This window comes from Mesocricetus auratus, unplaced genomic scaffold (assembly GCF_017639785.1).
Source record: "Mesocricetus auratus isolate SY011 unplaced genomic scaffold, BCM_Maur_2.0 Super-Scaffold_100045, whole genome shotgun sequence".
Taxonomy (NCBI): Eukaryota; Metazoa; Chordata; class Mammalia; order Rodentia; family Cricetidae; genus Mesocricetus; species Mesocricetus auratus.
The window spans coordinates 6,221,547-6,237,723 of record NW_024429222.1 but is presented as its reverse complement, the minus strand read 5'-3'; the positions used below and the strand labels follow the sequence as shown (position 1 = coordinate 6,237,723).

The window sequence follows — 16,177 nt, the reverse complement described above, 5'->3', positions numbered from 1 at the left end:
TACATACCTATTATACCAATTGAACAAAAGCCAGTTGAGTCCTTCTAGTTGATATTCCCTGAGTTGATTACCATTTTTATAGTCCCTGGATTGATCTATTTTCTTCCAAATATTAGAGGGAGGACGATCCTTTGTGAACAAAAATAAAATGAATGATGCATTTCAGATGTTTATCTTCCACACAACTTACTCATGGCAAGAAACCTTGCTTTTAAAAAACCTAGAAGCCAAAGCATACAGTACATGATGAAGTTTTACCTAATACTTAAACATCAAGTTAATTCTACTCAGATGCCTCCAGAAAATACAACAGTAAAGCTCACATTGCAATTCATTCTGTGATACCTTGATTCTAAAGTCAGTTGTCTTACCATAATTTTCAATAAATGTACAAAGTTTTAAAAGCACAAAACATTAAACTAGTATTTTTACAGGAATAGCCAAGTACATTTAAAGTTTTAAATCAATCAGATTAAGAAAACAAGGAAATGAAGGAAATTTTAGTAGATACAGGAATAAGCACCTAAAAAAGGTAAATGCTCTTTTGTAACAAACTATTATCAATACTGTATTGTAGGCTGAATCAAGTATAATTAAGGAAGGAAAAGAAAGATGTCATCAAAATGGGAATTACAGAATACTAACTAGTTGGCCTACAGAGGGTTCTGTGACTGCTTCCAAGGCGTGCCAGAATCAGGCAAGGGCTTCCCCACAACGCTTAACTGCCAAGTGCCTCAGTTACCAAGTGTGTGAGCAGAGGAGAGGGAGAATGCAGACTGCCGGAGAATAATGGATAGAACTCCAGAATAGTACTATACTTTAGCAATAATGGTAATATAAGCAATATTCAGCACAGTTAATCCAAGTAACTCGTGTAATAAAAACATTTTAGGTTCCTAAAAGGAAATAATGTTAGTAAGGAAATAGACACACTACATAGTTATGAGTAACGGCTGACTTAGAGAAAATAATGAAAAAGTAGGTTTGATTTGAATTTTTTGTTTAATGGAGAATTAAGAATGTTAGAGATAGAATTGACAGTAATGTTTATATAAATTATCTGAGAAAAATAATAGGAAACTTGAGTTCAGAGACAGGGAGAACTGTGTGGGGTTTTGCATTGCTTTGTTTCTGGAGACAGGGTTTCTCTGTGTAGCTCTGGCTGTCATGGAACTCACGATGTAGACCCACCAGGCCTGCTTCTGCCTCTGCTGGGATTAAGATGTTCAACACCACTACAAGGGAGAATTTATAACTGGAACATCTTGGTGGGAATAGAATTTGTAAAGAGATACATAGTAAATCTTGTGTACATTTATTCAAATAAATTACATTTTTAATCTCTCAAAAACTATGTAAGAACATAATATTAAATTAATTGTTATTTATAATAGAAAAATGAAAACAAAATCCAGGATAATCAGGGGAAAAGAGCTAAAACCAGTTCACAGGATATTATGCAGCAATTTAAAAGAATACTGTATTGATTGTACACCAACGACTATATTAACTGAAAGTTAGGTCTGTGGATCTAAGAAAGAAGTGTGTGGCTTAGATGCAAAAAGCTTTGGTTGTGAATCCATCTAAAATTAAAAAGTAAATTTAATGATATCTGAGGAAAAAGTGAAAAGATAATAAGTCTGTTTAACCACATAAACACAGAAATTGAAGATAACCTTAAACCTGGTAAATACAAAATGCTATGATCTTAAGAATCAGTCTAAGAAAAGCTCTCACCAAATGCCGTGTGTCGGGCCTTGAAGCTTGCAGTTGTTCAAACTCTTCAATTTTTGCAAGATCCACATCTTCTTTTAATTCCCAGGTGCTATCTTCATATGGCAATGAACACCACTTTACCAAGTAGTAAATAACAGACTAAAAGAGAAATTGTTTTTCATTTTACCACTTGTGAAGAATAGTTTAATTAAAAAATGTTTATGGAACAACTTAAATATATACTAACCTCCATCAATAAAAATAAAGAAAACTTTTTTTTTATTTTATGTGTATGTCTGGGTCGGGCATATATGTATGGGCAGCATGTGCATGCTAGGTGCCTCCAGGGATAAGAAGAGGGTATCAGAGCCTCTGACACTGGATTTAGGCAGTGCTAAGGCACCATATGTTTGCTGGGAACTGAACCTGGGTTCTCTCATTGTGGTTTAGGCCTTAGATTTTGTTGTTGTTTTTTTAAACAAGTATACTGGGAGTGAATATTTAGAAATTTTAAGAAAAAGATTCTTAGATTTATGAGTGTTTGCTTATACATATGTATGTGCTCCAAGTGCACAACTACTTTGGAGGCTGTCCTGGAACTAGCTCTTGTAGACTAGGCTGGTCTTGAACTCACAAAAATCCACCTGCCTCTGCCTCACGAGTGCTGAGATTAAAGGCATGTGTTACCACCACCCAGTGTTTACCACCAGCCTTACCTCCTCATCTTTTAGAATCTTTTTTTCCCAATTTTTATTTCTTTTAATGTATATTTTAATCTTTATGTATGTACCATAAGTGTGTCTGGTGCCCTTGGAGGTTAAAAGAGGGTATTGGAGGGGCTGGAGAGATGGCTCAGAGGTTAAGAACACTGGCTGTTCTTCCAGAGGTCCTGAGTTCAATTCCCAGCAACCACATGGTGGCTCACAACCATCTATAGTGGGATCTGATGCCCTCTTCTGGCATAAAGGCATACATGAAGATAGAGCACTCATACATAAAATAAATAATAAAATCTTAAAAAAAAAGAGGGTGTTGGATCCCCGAAACTGGAGTTATAGATAGTGATAGCCACAATGACCGTGTGGGTGCTGTGAATTGAACTGGATCCTCTAGAAGAGCAAACAGAGCTCTTTACTGCTGAGCCATCTCTCAGCTCTTAGAAACTATTTTTACTGAATAATTACCTCACCAGTATCCTTATCTTCACAAAAGGAAACTTCCAATATCCTGTCTACTTCAACGTAGTCTGGGTTAAAGGGTTCTTCTTCCATCTAAAATTAAAAAGTAAATTTAATGATATCTGAGGAAAAAGTGGAAAGATGCAAATAAAAACAAATACATCTGTTTAACTGTAACTATATTTCTAATATACAGAATTCTTCCAATTTAATTTCTAATAGCTATAAAGGGTATTATGAAGCACCATGTTGAAAGTAATACAAGGAAACTAATACAACTAAAAACTAATATATTCCAGATAATGACATACTATAACAGATATGTTGAAAGCTCTAAAGCAGCCTGTGCGTCTTTCCTGTGCAATTCTCCTTTGGTAGTAAGATGTAAAGATCAGTGACTCCACATATTGTCTCACATTGCAGCTGTCACTTTTATCGTACTCTCCACCTTCATGCATGGTCTTTTCTAGCTCAACTCCAACTGCATTTGTGGCTACTTCAGAATCAACTGCACTGCTTCCATGTGTGAGTCATACTGTATTCTTTAACTGGGTAAGTGGAAACACAGCTCTCTCTGCTCCACATTTGCAGCTGCCAAAATGGAGAAGCGATGGTAGGTTTCTTTTCCTTCCTTTACCCCGTGATAGCTAACAAATGGGCAATTTGGAGTGGGACATAGTGGTGCTTGCCTTTTATCCCAGCACTTGGGAGACATAGGTATAGGAATCTCTGGGTTCCAGGCCAGCCTGGTCTAGTGAGAGAGTTCCAGACAGTCAGGACTACACAGAGAAACACTGCCCCCAAAATAGATAAATCAGTAAGTTGGTGATTTGTACATTCTATGTGCGTAAGCATGCATACATGTGTACACACACGTGGGTACATGTGTAAAACTGGGTTCCGCTAACTGCCCCAATTCTGTTCAAACACATGATCCTCATTATGTGTATACAGTACTAAAGATCAAACTCAGGGTCTTGGGCATGTACTACATATACTCTATCAATGAAATATATATGTATATATACATACATATATATCACACAGTCTCATCTTTTATTTTTTTATTTTTTGAGACAGGGTTTCTCTGTATAGCCCTGGCTGGCCTGGAACTCACGCTGCAGACCAGGCCGGCCTGAACTCAGAGATCCACCTGCTTCTATCCCTCAATTGCTGAGACTGAAGGTATGCACAACCATGCAGCTAGTTTCTCCTTTTAAAACTAATTCAGACTGGGACCTTCGTTCTCATCCTCACTATGTCAATTCTTACATGTATCTTTTAAACTTTTAAAGATTCATTGATTTTTGTGTGTCTGAGGGTTTTGTCTGCACATATGTATATGTACTAAGTGCATGCCTGGGACTTGCAGATAACAGAAAGAGGAAGTCAGACCCCCAGGAACCGGAGTTAAAGATAGTTGTAAAATCTGTGGGTGCCAGGAGGTGAGTTGGGGCCCTCTGCAAGAGCACAAGTCCTCTTAGTGGAGGAGCCATTTCTCTTTCCGCTAACATGGAACCTCCAATCCTTCGAAAGAGGCCTAAACTCCGGCCTTAACTTTTAAAAACAATTTTTTAAAATCATTTTTATTGTTCCTGGTGTCCATAATCTTTCTCAAACATATATTGCCTCCCTTACTTGAAATCCTTCACTGATTCTTCCCATTTGAGGGTAAGATCCGAATTCATAAAAAGACCGCATTCATTCTTGGAGAATGAACAGAATCTTTACTTTCCTGAAGCATCACTTTCTAAAGCTTAACACTTTAAGCCAGATTTCATGCTCCAGAAGTACAACACAATGTTTTCCAAAGTGACAAAGCACTCCATATTCTATCACAGCCTTATAATTTTACCCTCAGCTTCCATTCTGCTGACTAGATTGCTGCTGTTTCTTTCATCTGCTTGAGCAATTCCTACACATCTTTGAAAGCCTATTTTCCAAAGCCAGTTCAGGTTTAAATGCCTGTTAGTTACTTAAATGAAAATGCAAAAGTAGCCTGCTCTATGCTTTCCTTAACACCAACCGACTCTTGATAATAGGTTTACCTTATAACAATGTGTATCCTAACACAAGAAAAGTATTTTCAGAATGGAAAAAAGGAAAAGAGTAAGTGGTAACTATTATTTTTATGATGGGTATATCCATTTATTTGAGGTGATTATTTAATGATGGATGCTTACATATAGATAAACATCAAATTGTAAACATTAAGGATATGCAATTTTACCAAATATAGCTCAATAACACGGAATTTCAAATGCTTAAAAGAAAAAAATCACATAGATCTTAATTATGATGCACCTAAGTCAGAAAAATTATCTGTGTTAAAAATTCAACAATATTTAAGGAAGATGGCCAACTATTGAAATTTCCAAACTGAAAGTCAGAGATTTTTGAGAAATAGGAAAAACTCCTAGCATCTATAAAATATTACATGTCTTCAGAGTAACTAAATTTTTAGATAATTATAATGATTGCAAAGAAAGAACTGGATGTGATAGCTAACCCTAACATCAGCATTCTAGATAGAGATGGGAAGACATGTGGGTGTTGGAATCTTAGGCTTGCCTGGTCTAAACAGCAAGCTCCAGGTCACACGACACACCTGGCAAGTACCCATCTTCAAGCAATGATCTAGCCACACTATGGCCAGGTATAACATATGGAACAAATAGCTACTATGCACTATGTAATACAATCCATGAAGAAGGAAAATTAATCATTCCCATGGCATTTTTTAAAGTAAAGAATAAGAACAAAATAGACTCTTCTAAAATGTTCAAGAATGAACTGGGTGTGGTGGCACACACCTTTGATCCCAGCATTCAGGAGTCAAGGCAGGTAATCCTCTGAATTCTAGGCCAGTCTGGTCTACAGTGCGAGTTCCAGGACAGCCATGTTTACACAGAGAAACCCTGTCTTGAAAAAACAAGAACAAAAAAGAGAGAGGGAGAGCTAGGCAGTGATAGCACACACACACACCATTAATCCCAGCACTCGGGAGGCAAAGGCAGGTGGATCTCTGTGAGTTAGAGGCTGTCCTGGTCTACAAAGCTACACAGAGAAACCCTGTCTGGAAAAAATAAATGAATAAATAAATAAAATAAGGGGGGAGTTCAAGAATGAAAAACAAACCCAAATTAAAAGAAGCATAGTAACGAAATGTACCATTCAGCGTTGGACTGAACTCTGGGACATTTTAGACATTTCTGCTATAAAAGTACTGGTACAGCCGGGCGGTGGTGGCGCACGCCTTTAATCCCAGCACTCGGGAGGCAGAGGCAGGTGGATCTCTGTGAGTTCGAGGCCAGGCTGGGCCGACAGCCTCGAAAACAATACAGAGAAACCCTGTCTCGAAAAACCAAAAAAAAAAAAAAAAAAAAAAGTACCGGTACAATAATTAGAGTAATACAAATAAGGCCTACTGATGAAATAATGATTATACTATGTTTATATAAAAGAACAAACACTATAAATATGTTCAAATGTGTAAGGAAGAAAAAAATTTAAGTGTATGATAGGGAAAATACTGAGAAAATGACAGAAATTAAATATGAAAAAAACTAGTTAAAATGCATGTTAGGATCTGTTGTGCTATTTTAATAACTATCTTGTCCAAGAAAAAGCTTAACGTGTAAGAAGCCTTAAACAAACAAAAAAGCCCACAAAGCTGAGACGTAATGGTACACAGAGGCAGGATGACCATAGGAAGCTCAAGACAATTCTGGTGTACTCATAAATGAGTATAAACACAGTGAGCTCCAGGATAGCTGGGGCAACACAGTGAGACCTTACTAAAAATGAAGAGATAAAAGAAATAGAAACAAAATTAGAGAAGGACATCAGGCCATTCATCATGGCCTAGAATTGAACAAACCCTTTTCAATGAGGCCATATATACCAACACCAAAGTTCATGATAAATATGCAATATGTTTCATGTAATAATAAAAATTATGCTTCCCACTTATTTGCTGCGTTATTACTTCCAGTACTTGAAGAACATACTGAAAAATGATTTGTGATAGTAGCATATCCACATTCAACTCTAATCAACTAAAAAAATACATGCATTAGCTGCCACTGAATTATCAGTGCTTTTTTATTGTCTTTTAAAAGATAGTCCTCACTACGTAGCCCTGGCTAGCCTGAAACTGCTATGGAGACAAGGCTGACCACAATGTCACAGAAATGTATGTATTCTGGCCTCCTAAGATAAAAGACATGTATCACTATGCCTATCTATTAGGGCTCTTATTTCCGGAATTTTCAAGCTAATTTTGGGAAGAGAAACATACTACATGTAGATAACATTTATATTCAACTAGTGACACTGGAAGTATAAAACAGTTATTTTGTTTTATAATTCTGAGACTAGAATTCAGGAATATGTGTATGCTACACAAATATTCTACTACTGAACTACATTGTTAGCTCCTTCCTTAAAATTTCACCTTAATACCAAATTCGGTAAAGCTTTTTCCTTACGTCTGCCAAAAAATGAGCCCTTTGTGCTTGTCTTATCTTGAATCGTTTGATTTTCTGCTGGATCCTTTTATCTTTCAAAAGTTGTTGTTCTGTGGCCCATTCACAGTGGAGATAAGAGCTGAAAGTTTTATAAAAACAATATATTATAATGATACAGAAAACAGTTTCTTCATATGTATATTTAATTATAATTTCCAATATAAAAGTATTACTTTTAATTTTGCATATATGTTATCAATACATTCATTTTGAATAGGTTTCATAAGACTGCTAGAACAGCCATTTTGATCCCTGAATGCTAAAGAAGGAGTCACAGTTTTTCATATGGAAACAGTGATAAACTAACCAAAAACTGTTTCTGCAACATGACTTACTATTTTATTATATTGATTTTTTTCATGATCAAAAAGCTATGTGCATTAAACTTAATATAATTTTCTTTGAGAGATGCAATCAAAGTGTGAAAAAAACTGGAAACTCTACAAATGGAATACAAATGTTGACTCCATTGACTTAATTACTATGCAGAAATTTAAAACCTTAAAAGTCAAGTCATCATTGTATACAACTGATGTAGCAACTTATAGATCAACTACTGTACATAAAAATAATAAAACCTGAAAAGCTCAAAACAGAAAAGAGATAAATGCCTATAGTTTATAAAATCATATTTTATAAAGATTCTTACATTTTGATATAATTAAAAACTCAATCTTAACATGAAAATTTTTATTTCTTGTTTTGTTTGTTGATTTTGTGTGTGTGTGTGTGTGTGTGTGTGTGTGTGTTTAGAAGCAGGGTTTCCCTGTGTAGTCTTGGCTGTCTTGGAACTAGCTCTATAGACCAGGCTGACCTTGAACTCAGATATCCAACTCATAAGTAATGGGATTAAAAGACATGTGCTACCATGCCATAAAAGGTTTTCAAATACAGCCTTTTTACTTTTTAAAGAGTGAATAACTTATAGTTGTAAGTAATAAACATTTTCATTAAAATGTAGATAAAATGAAAATGTATTCATTGTAACCCAAAATACTTACAAATAACTTCATACTTAAATAAACACCATTTGAAAATTTTAAATTCAACTACTTACTAATTTTTGTATTTCACAAAAAATTCTTCTACATCAAGCATAGCTCCAGGTGATATCTAAAAAATTAAATTAAACAACTGTGATTCAAGTAGGACACAAGATACAAAGTTTATAGTATATTGTAACATTACTTACTTCCTTTTTTACAATTCTAGAAGATAGTATTTTGTCTACAATTGCAGCATCTTCTTCACTTGGATTTTCCTATAAGGAGGGAAAATATATGGTAGAATGTATTCTCAAAAAAATGAATCATTCAAAAAAATATCAGTGTAGCACTGAAATTAAGCACTATGTGAATGTTCGGGATGAAAAAAGAAAGAAGCTTCATAGTCACTTCCCTTGTCTTCATTTGCATTACCATTTTATGAACTACATTGTGCTTCTTCATTTCTGATCCCCCCACCATCATGAATTCCACTGTACCAGTAAGGAAACTCCTATCTGCCCAAGGTTTCAACTCAAACAGATGGTGGCTAAATGTTTGACTCAGAATACATATGATAAAAATAAAAAATAGAAATGAAGACATTGTGGTAATAATTTACACAAGGAAATAAGGAGACAGGGAAACGTGAATTTCTGATGTGGTAGATTAAACTGTAGTCTTACCACAAATAACTGCAAAGGCTGTTCGCCGGGCAGAGGAACTGAATTCTTTTTTGTTTTTATAGTGCCCTTGACCTCTTCTTCAGATTGTTTTCCTTCTGCATCTTCTGCATATTTTTTTCTTTTAATTTGTCGATTTGATCTTCTTTTCTGTAATGAACCATAAGGATCTGATTTATATAAATTATTTTTAAAATCTTTAGCAGAGATTAAAAAAACATTACTCTTAATGTTGGTGATTTCTTAGAAAAAAATCAAAAATATATGCAACGTTCATATCTTTGTCTTTTTCTGACTAAAGGCTATAACATGCCCATGGTCATGAGGTCATACTCTTTCCAAAGTTTTACCTTGCATAATTTCAAATATGAAAGTTTAGTGACACCTTTGTTTATTTTTCTTTATAAGTTAAGAAACAAAGATCTGGTTTTTTTTGAGCTAGTTCACAGCTTGGAAACGCAGTGTTCTACTAGTAACACCTTTATTGCTGGGTCAGTTTCCTTTAGAAACAACTACAGAAAAGAAAAAGAGTTATCTTTAGTTATTAACTTACTCGTTATGCAATACACATTTTAAACTGTAAATAATTTTATACATTGGCCCCAAACCTAAAAGTTATATCAAATGGTTATCTGTTAAATAATTATTTGGGGAGTAAATGCAGAAGAAATTAAGTGTTCTCTAAAGCATGTGAAAAGGTTTATGATAGAAAATAAAATGTTTTAGATTAAACACATAAATTTATTCTGTTTAATTAAATTTAGATTAAGTACTAAGTGTTTCACTAGCTTACTAGTTTAACATTATAAAAAGGACAAAACCATACAACAGAAGCCTTTTTAAAGGTAGTACTTGCAGTAACAGCTTTCTTAATAGTGTAATTTTAAATAAGAACCAACTACCTAATTATCTAATATCTGTTTTAAGAGTTTATAATTCAAGGACAATTTTTCAAAACAGAGTTACACAACTTTTGATGTTTTCACAAAAACAAAAAACAAAACAAAAGACAAAGCTCAGCTTGGTTTCAGAATACAACAGGACTTAAGTGCTTTCAATTCCATAAACCCTTTGGGGTGGAGGGGTCTCAGCCAACTAGTCTACTGGGCAGTAGCGATCTACTGAAGGAATCCAACCCTTCTTGCTTTACCTGCTCCATTTTCTTTTATGCAGAGTAAATTTCCTGACATTCCCCAAAATTGGAACCAGAAAATAGCCAATATAGTCCATGCATGGTTTTTGTAATATTATCTGTGTGAGAACTTTTTCATTATTTTCACAACTATAACAAAAACAGCTGTAAGAGAACCAGCTGAGTCTGTGTAGCAGTGAGGCACCAAGTTTGCAGTGGTTGCACCAAGTTTACACTAAGTTTGCAGTGATTGTGGCTGTGTAAGATCATGCCTCTGTCTTCTGAGATGCGGGATACTGCAAGATAATATGTGGGTAGCCAAATTCCATGCCTTTTTGTTAGGATGGGTCAGCATCTGCTTATGCTTTCTCTTGGTGGGAAAGGGGTCTACTGGGAATCAACTCAATGTTAGGCAAGTACTCTGTGACCAAACACTCCCGTTGGACATGAACACATTTATGTTTTTAGTTTGCTTAATTTAGAGACAGGGTTTCTCTTATAGCCCTGACTGCTTGGAACTCGATCTATAGACCAGGGTGACCTCAAACAGAGACCCTCCTGACTCTGCCTACAAAGTGCTGGGATTAAAGGGGTACACCACCACAGCCGGCCTCAAATTTACATTTTCTAACATTAAAGTAATACTTTGTTAATGTAAGAGACAGGACCATACTAAAAAAATTACAAGAAATCTCCTTTTTTCAAATACTAATTTGAAAAACACATGAAATATTTATTGTTCCGTGGAGGGACAGTACTATGAACTTATTAAGCTAAATGTATGTTTAGAATTCTATTACAACCACAAGATAGATATAATATTCAAAATAGTTTAAATAAGCACTCAACTTGATATTTACTATAAAACATGAATGAATTATCAAAGTTTTACTACATATGATTTCTAAATTATTAAGTTTTAGAATCATTCAATATATTTTTGTAAGGTTCTATGATATATTTTCAACTATCTCATAGTTTCTTTCTGGTTACTTGGCCACTTATTGGTACTCTGAAATGCCCACTGATCTTTAGTAAAAAAGTAAATGAATGGTGTGAAAATTCCCTTTACACTCACAAAAATATACACTCAGACAATGTCACAAGATAAAGTGAGGGCTACTTATTATATCCTACAAAGAGCTTATAGGCTTCATTAATTGATTTGAAAATCTGTAGATAAAAGACTGCAGATGATCTCATCCTAAATCATATTAGGTGAAGTATTCAGCAGCATATTTAGGTGAAGTTATCTTTCTTTCCCTACCATACAACATTTCTAAAGTTTTATAAATGTAGAAACTAATCTGAATTCCACATAATTGGTAATGTTCCTTTTATAGATTTCTCCATGTTTTTTAAAACAGTAACATGTTCTCTCTTCTAGCTTATGTCTATCTTCTATCCTCCTTTATGAAAGGCTTTAACAGAGTAGTGCATTACACTATGAATAAAGAAAGCACAGAATTTATGTTTTTAAGTGACTAAGAATTTGTTATGTTGAAACTAGTTTCCTATAAATATTTAGCCTAACCTGCTACAGGGGCATTTACAAAAACATATAGGTATGTAAATTTAACTACATAAACACTCTTTATCAAGATTAATGATATAAAATTAAAACATCACATTGACAATTCTAGATTTCTCTGTCTCTAAAATTTAATTCAACTTTAAGAGTCCATCTTGACAATCCACTATTGCCATCTTGACAATCCACTATTGCCACTGAAAGCTATAGAGCTTTCCCTCATTTATGAAATGACAAAACCAAATATACCATAATAACAATTTATACTTATTAGAAAATATGTGTTCTCTTTTTATTTTGTTAAAGCAATACACTTGTCAAAGCAACCTAACACTACAGTGAAAAAAGGAAGATATATTTACAGAGAACTATACTACTGTTTCACTGCTTGGTAAATTACAAAGTGGTAAATGGCCAGCATTATTCTAGTAAAAAATAAACTAAAAAAAACCTGATACTGGATAAGTTAAGCATAAGTTTACCTAAGTTAAAGATAGCATATGAAGAAAAGGCCAGGCCATATGATATTAGGAGCTTCAATCACTGCCCTTACCTCAACTCTTGCAGCAGCCCAGGAGCCTTGAGCCACTACTCTCCCATTGGATAAGAAGCTGCATAAGGAAGAAGAAAGGCCATTCAGGGGCTTTCTGGCCCCATAATTCAACAGTTGCCACCACCCCTACGGCCTACAGTAGTATTTTAAATATTAGAAAGCAGAGGGTGGCCTGAATTATTATGACCTTCACAATAGATTTATATAGAGAGATCAACATATATATCCCCATAGGATTATTTTGACATCTACCTATTTTTTAAAGGCAAAAATGCACAATATTTATGTCTGTTGGATTTTGGATATCATAGGTTGTCTTTTCTTCCACACAAGCAGACAAAGAGTATCGACTCTAGGAATGAGTCAATCCATTTGTTCTGTGATTTGTATTATTGTTAATATTAATATCTCTGCCACTAATTTCATTCTAAATGCTCTGTAAGTCCAAGATACCACAGGCTACTGCTTTACGTTAAAAGCAATCCAGGACTTTGTGTTGTTATTTAACCTCTCAGAGTTTCAGTTCCACTACTGAAAAATGAGGGGTTTGAGGAAGGCAGATCAATTTCCTCCCACATCTAGTATTATATGGTAATACTCTAGAAGTATATTGGAATAATGCTATCTTACAGGATTTACTATATAATAAATTTCATTTTTATCACTCAGATAGAGTGTAAATATCCATGAGGCAATATTATACTCCCTAAGCAATTCTAATAGTGCTCCACTTTTCAGAATAATAATGAATACTCACTTGAGAGTGTTGGTCTTTGAATGTGTGCTGGGACAGCTGCTCTGCATCAGACGGCTCATCTGAAGACTCATTCTTTCTTTTTTGTTTCTTACCCAATGTAATGATCAGTTTGCTGTTTCAAGAAGAAAGAAATTAATATTCAGAACTCTGAATTTTCCATTTTTGTTGAATAAGGTTGCCTGAACATGTCTAACCAAATATGTTAATTAAACTGAAATCCATATAGGTATTTTCAAAACAAACTCTTCTAATATAACACAGGCAAGAAGTCAAATCCTAACTTTGCTTCTTAGGCTCTGAATGTAATTTTCATGGGAACATTTTCAAGTCACACATGTATTTAGTAATAAAAAGAATTTATTATCATACAGATTCAGAAACAGGGACTTTTCTTTACTTCCTGCTACAGAGATGGTGCTCATTGCACCTGAATGCCCTCCTCCCTAAAAGCCTTGGATTCTTTCTACCCTTAAGGAATGTCCCCTATACTTCAGACAATCTGAAAACCAGCTATTTGTTAACATTACAGTTTTATGTCAGGGTTTATTGAGGCTATACCATAGGCACATAAGAATAAGAAATACTATTTATATGTTTCTTATAGGATGTATCAAATATATATCTCTAAATTAAAAGTCTGTTTTCATGTGAGATAAATACTAGGATTCTAGATTTCATTATCTGTCTCAACAACATCATTAAGAAAGTACCATGTTAATCATAAACCATGTTACTAATCAGCAAAGTTCTCTTTTAGATATCTCTATTTGCAAAACTAAAAAGTCCTCCACTATTTTCATATGGTACATCAATAGATCCAAATCCTTAATACCTAGTTATGAGCATGATAAGATTACAGATTCAGCAATTTGGACCCTCAACATTGAGTAAGTTACCTGATCTCTCTTGGCTTTACTTCTCTACCTACAAGACAGAGAAAGTATAACTGTTGCCTCCCTTACTGTTAAATAAGCGACAATATGTATTTTATAGTTTGAATCTTAAATGTCCTGCAAATGTTAATATTAAAGTCAGTCCTGGTCTTCAGCTAATTGCACTATAAAGATAATGTGATGTTTATCATTAGAGGTGTTACTTAAGAGGGGACACTGATACCCTGGCCCTGTCCTCTACATGAGCAGCTTCCTCTCACACATGCTCCTAGCCATGATGCTGCCCCTCTTCTCTGGTCCATAACAGTCAGTCTTTATGGACTGAAACCTCAGAAACCATGAGACAAAACAAATCTATCATTGCAAGAGGTTGCTTATCTCAGATGCTTTGTCTCAGCAATGAAAAGTTCATATATTAGCTAATAACATAATCCTAACAGATAGTAAATCTCAACTAACAGAAACTACAAATTATATCAGTAGCAAAATGACAGTTTAACCTTACGGCATTATAGTGAGGCAAGGGCCACAAGAAAAAAGCTAAAACGGAGGTTAGCACAGAATTCAGTGTGACTATTTTAGAAGTGTTATATTTATGGGAGATTAGAGGAAGCATTACAGAAAAGGTAAATTTTGAGGTAACTACTGAATGGAGGTTAGCAGACGGTGAAGGCTATGGCACATCCCAGGCAGGAGGAACATAGAAAACAGAGGTAAATGTGCAGCAGGAATAATGAGCGGAACATAGACAGAGGAAGTGAGGGCCACAGAAGGCCTTGTAATGACAGACAAAGACTAACATTTTAAAGTTCAAGTCAGCTTTTATGATCCACAGAATAGGGCACTACAAGTATTGAGGAGTAAGAATTTTTAAAGAAGGGAGCAGTATGACTAGAAGGAAGTGAAGTACAAGCCAGAGAAGTTATTAAAAAGGTAAAGGACAATTCATGTAAAGAAGACAACAATCTAGGGTCATAGTAGTGTGAATGAAGAGTGAAGAAAGTGTGACCTTTTATTATGGACGTGAAACTGATTAGATATTCTCAGTCAAAGATGTGACATTAACAAAAAGTTGTGGATGATTTTTTTTCCCTCTGATTTGACATCTTCAACAAGATAATGTTAATTCTTACTTGTCTTCTAACTTGCACTCTTGGGAGTATGTAGGGGGCAGGGAGTAAATAAGAAGGAAAGCATAATTACTTTTTGGAGCAAGCAAAGGGGATGAAGAATAGTCTGAAACAAAACGAAGGAAGCAGCTATAGTTATACTCCTTTTGTCTTACCACTTTCATTGCTTATTTCCTTCATTTAGTCAATTTTCTTACTCTGTTTTCCCTTGTAAAATACAAATCTGCTTGAAAGCCATTTTGGCTATCTCTTGTGACATGATCTGGTTCTTCCTCCTCAGCTACAGTTTCAATGACATTCCATTTTCATTTCTCCATCCAAAATAACTATGGTTTATATTCACAGCTTCCATATACTCAGGGCGGTGGGTTAGCGTCTTTACCAACTTTAAATGATCTCTTTTATTTGATGTTCTGTGGTGATATTTTGTTTATGATCTAATAAAGCTTGCTTGAAGATCACAGTGTAAAGCTAGTCATGGCCATAGAGGCCAGACAGTGGTGGCACACACCTTTAATTCTAGCACTCAGGAGACAGAGGCAGAAAGAACTCTGTGAGTTCAAGGCCAACCTGGGCTACAAGAGAGGGAATCAGTCTAAAGGAGTTCACACCTTTAATTTGTGCACTAGGGAGGTGGACACGGAGTGATATGGCAGGGTGGAGAGAAGAATACAAGGGTGGAGGAGACAGGAACGCAATGCAGTCTCAGTGAGTCTGAGCAGCAGTGCAGTGGGTAGCAGTCTGAGGTTCAGTGAATCGCCCCTACCGTCTGAGCATTGCTGGAGGTGAGAACTCTCTACTGGCTTGGCTGCTTTGCTTTCCTGATCTTCAGCTTGAACCCCAATATCTGTCTCTGGGTTTTGATTATTCATGTTATGGTGTTCAATTGCATGGGCAAGGAGTATTATTATAAAGAGACCAACATGAACTTAGAAAATGTAAATAATTTGCTCAAAATGCTATAGATTAAGAATAGAGAATTGGGAGGTAGGGAAGGCTAGAACAATAGCTCACTGGTTAGAAGACCCAGAACCAATTATCATCACCCATCATGGCAGCTCACTGCTGTCTATAAATCCAGTCCCAGAGAAA

General features: G+C 35.2%; 1 protein-coding gene across 12 annotated transcripts in view; it reads right to left on the bottom strand.

Annotated features, from left to right (window-relative positions):
• Window positions 1-16,177, bottom strand: part of Chd9 (chromodomain helicase DNA binding protein 9) — a 212,040-nt gene that overhangs the window by 71,102 nt on the left and 124,761 nt on the right. For 11 of the 12 annotated variants that reach the window (XM_021232466.2, XM_021232461.2, XM_021232467.2 and 8 more), the window contains 8 exons: window positions 13,063-13,174; window positions 9,093-9,239; window positions 8,616-8,684; window positions 8,481-8,536; window positions 7,385-7,502; window positions 2,901-2,987; window positions 1,738-1,875; window positions 8-129 (listed from right to left, as the gene is read on the bottom strand). In XM_021232466.2, coding sequence (XP_021088125.1) covers window positions 8-129; window positions 1,738-1,875; window positions 2,901-2,987; window positions 7,385-7,502; window positions 8,481-8,536; window positions 8,616-8,684; window positions 9,093-9,239; window positions 13,063-13,174 — 849 coding nt within the window. Of the gene's footprint in view, window positions 1-7; window positions 130-1,737; window positions 1,876-2,900; window positions 2,988-7,384; window positions 7,503-8,480; window positions 8,537-8,615; window positions 8,685-9,092; window positions 9,240-12,305; window positions 12,364-13,062; window positions 13,175-16,177 lie in introns of all 12 variants that reach the window. The other variant, XM_040735387.1, reaches the window with a different exon arrangement.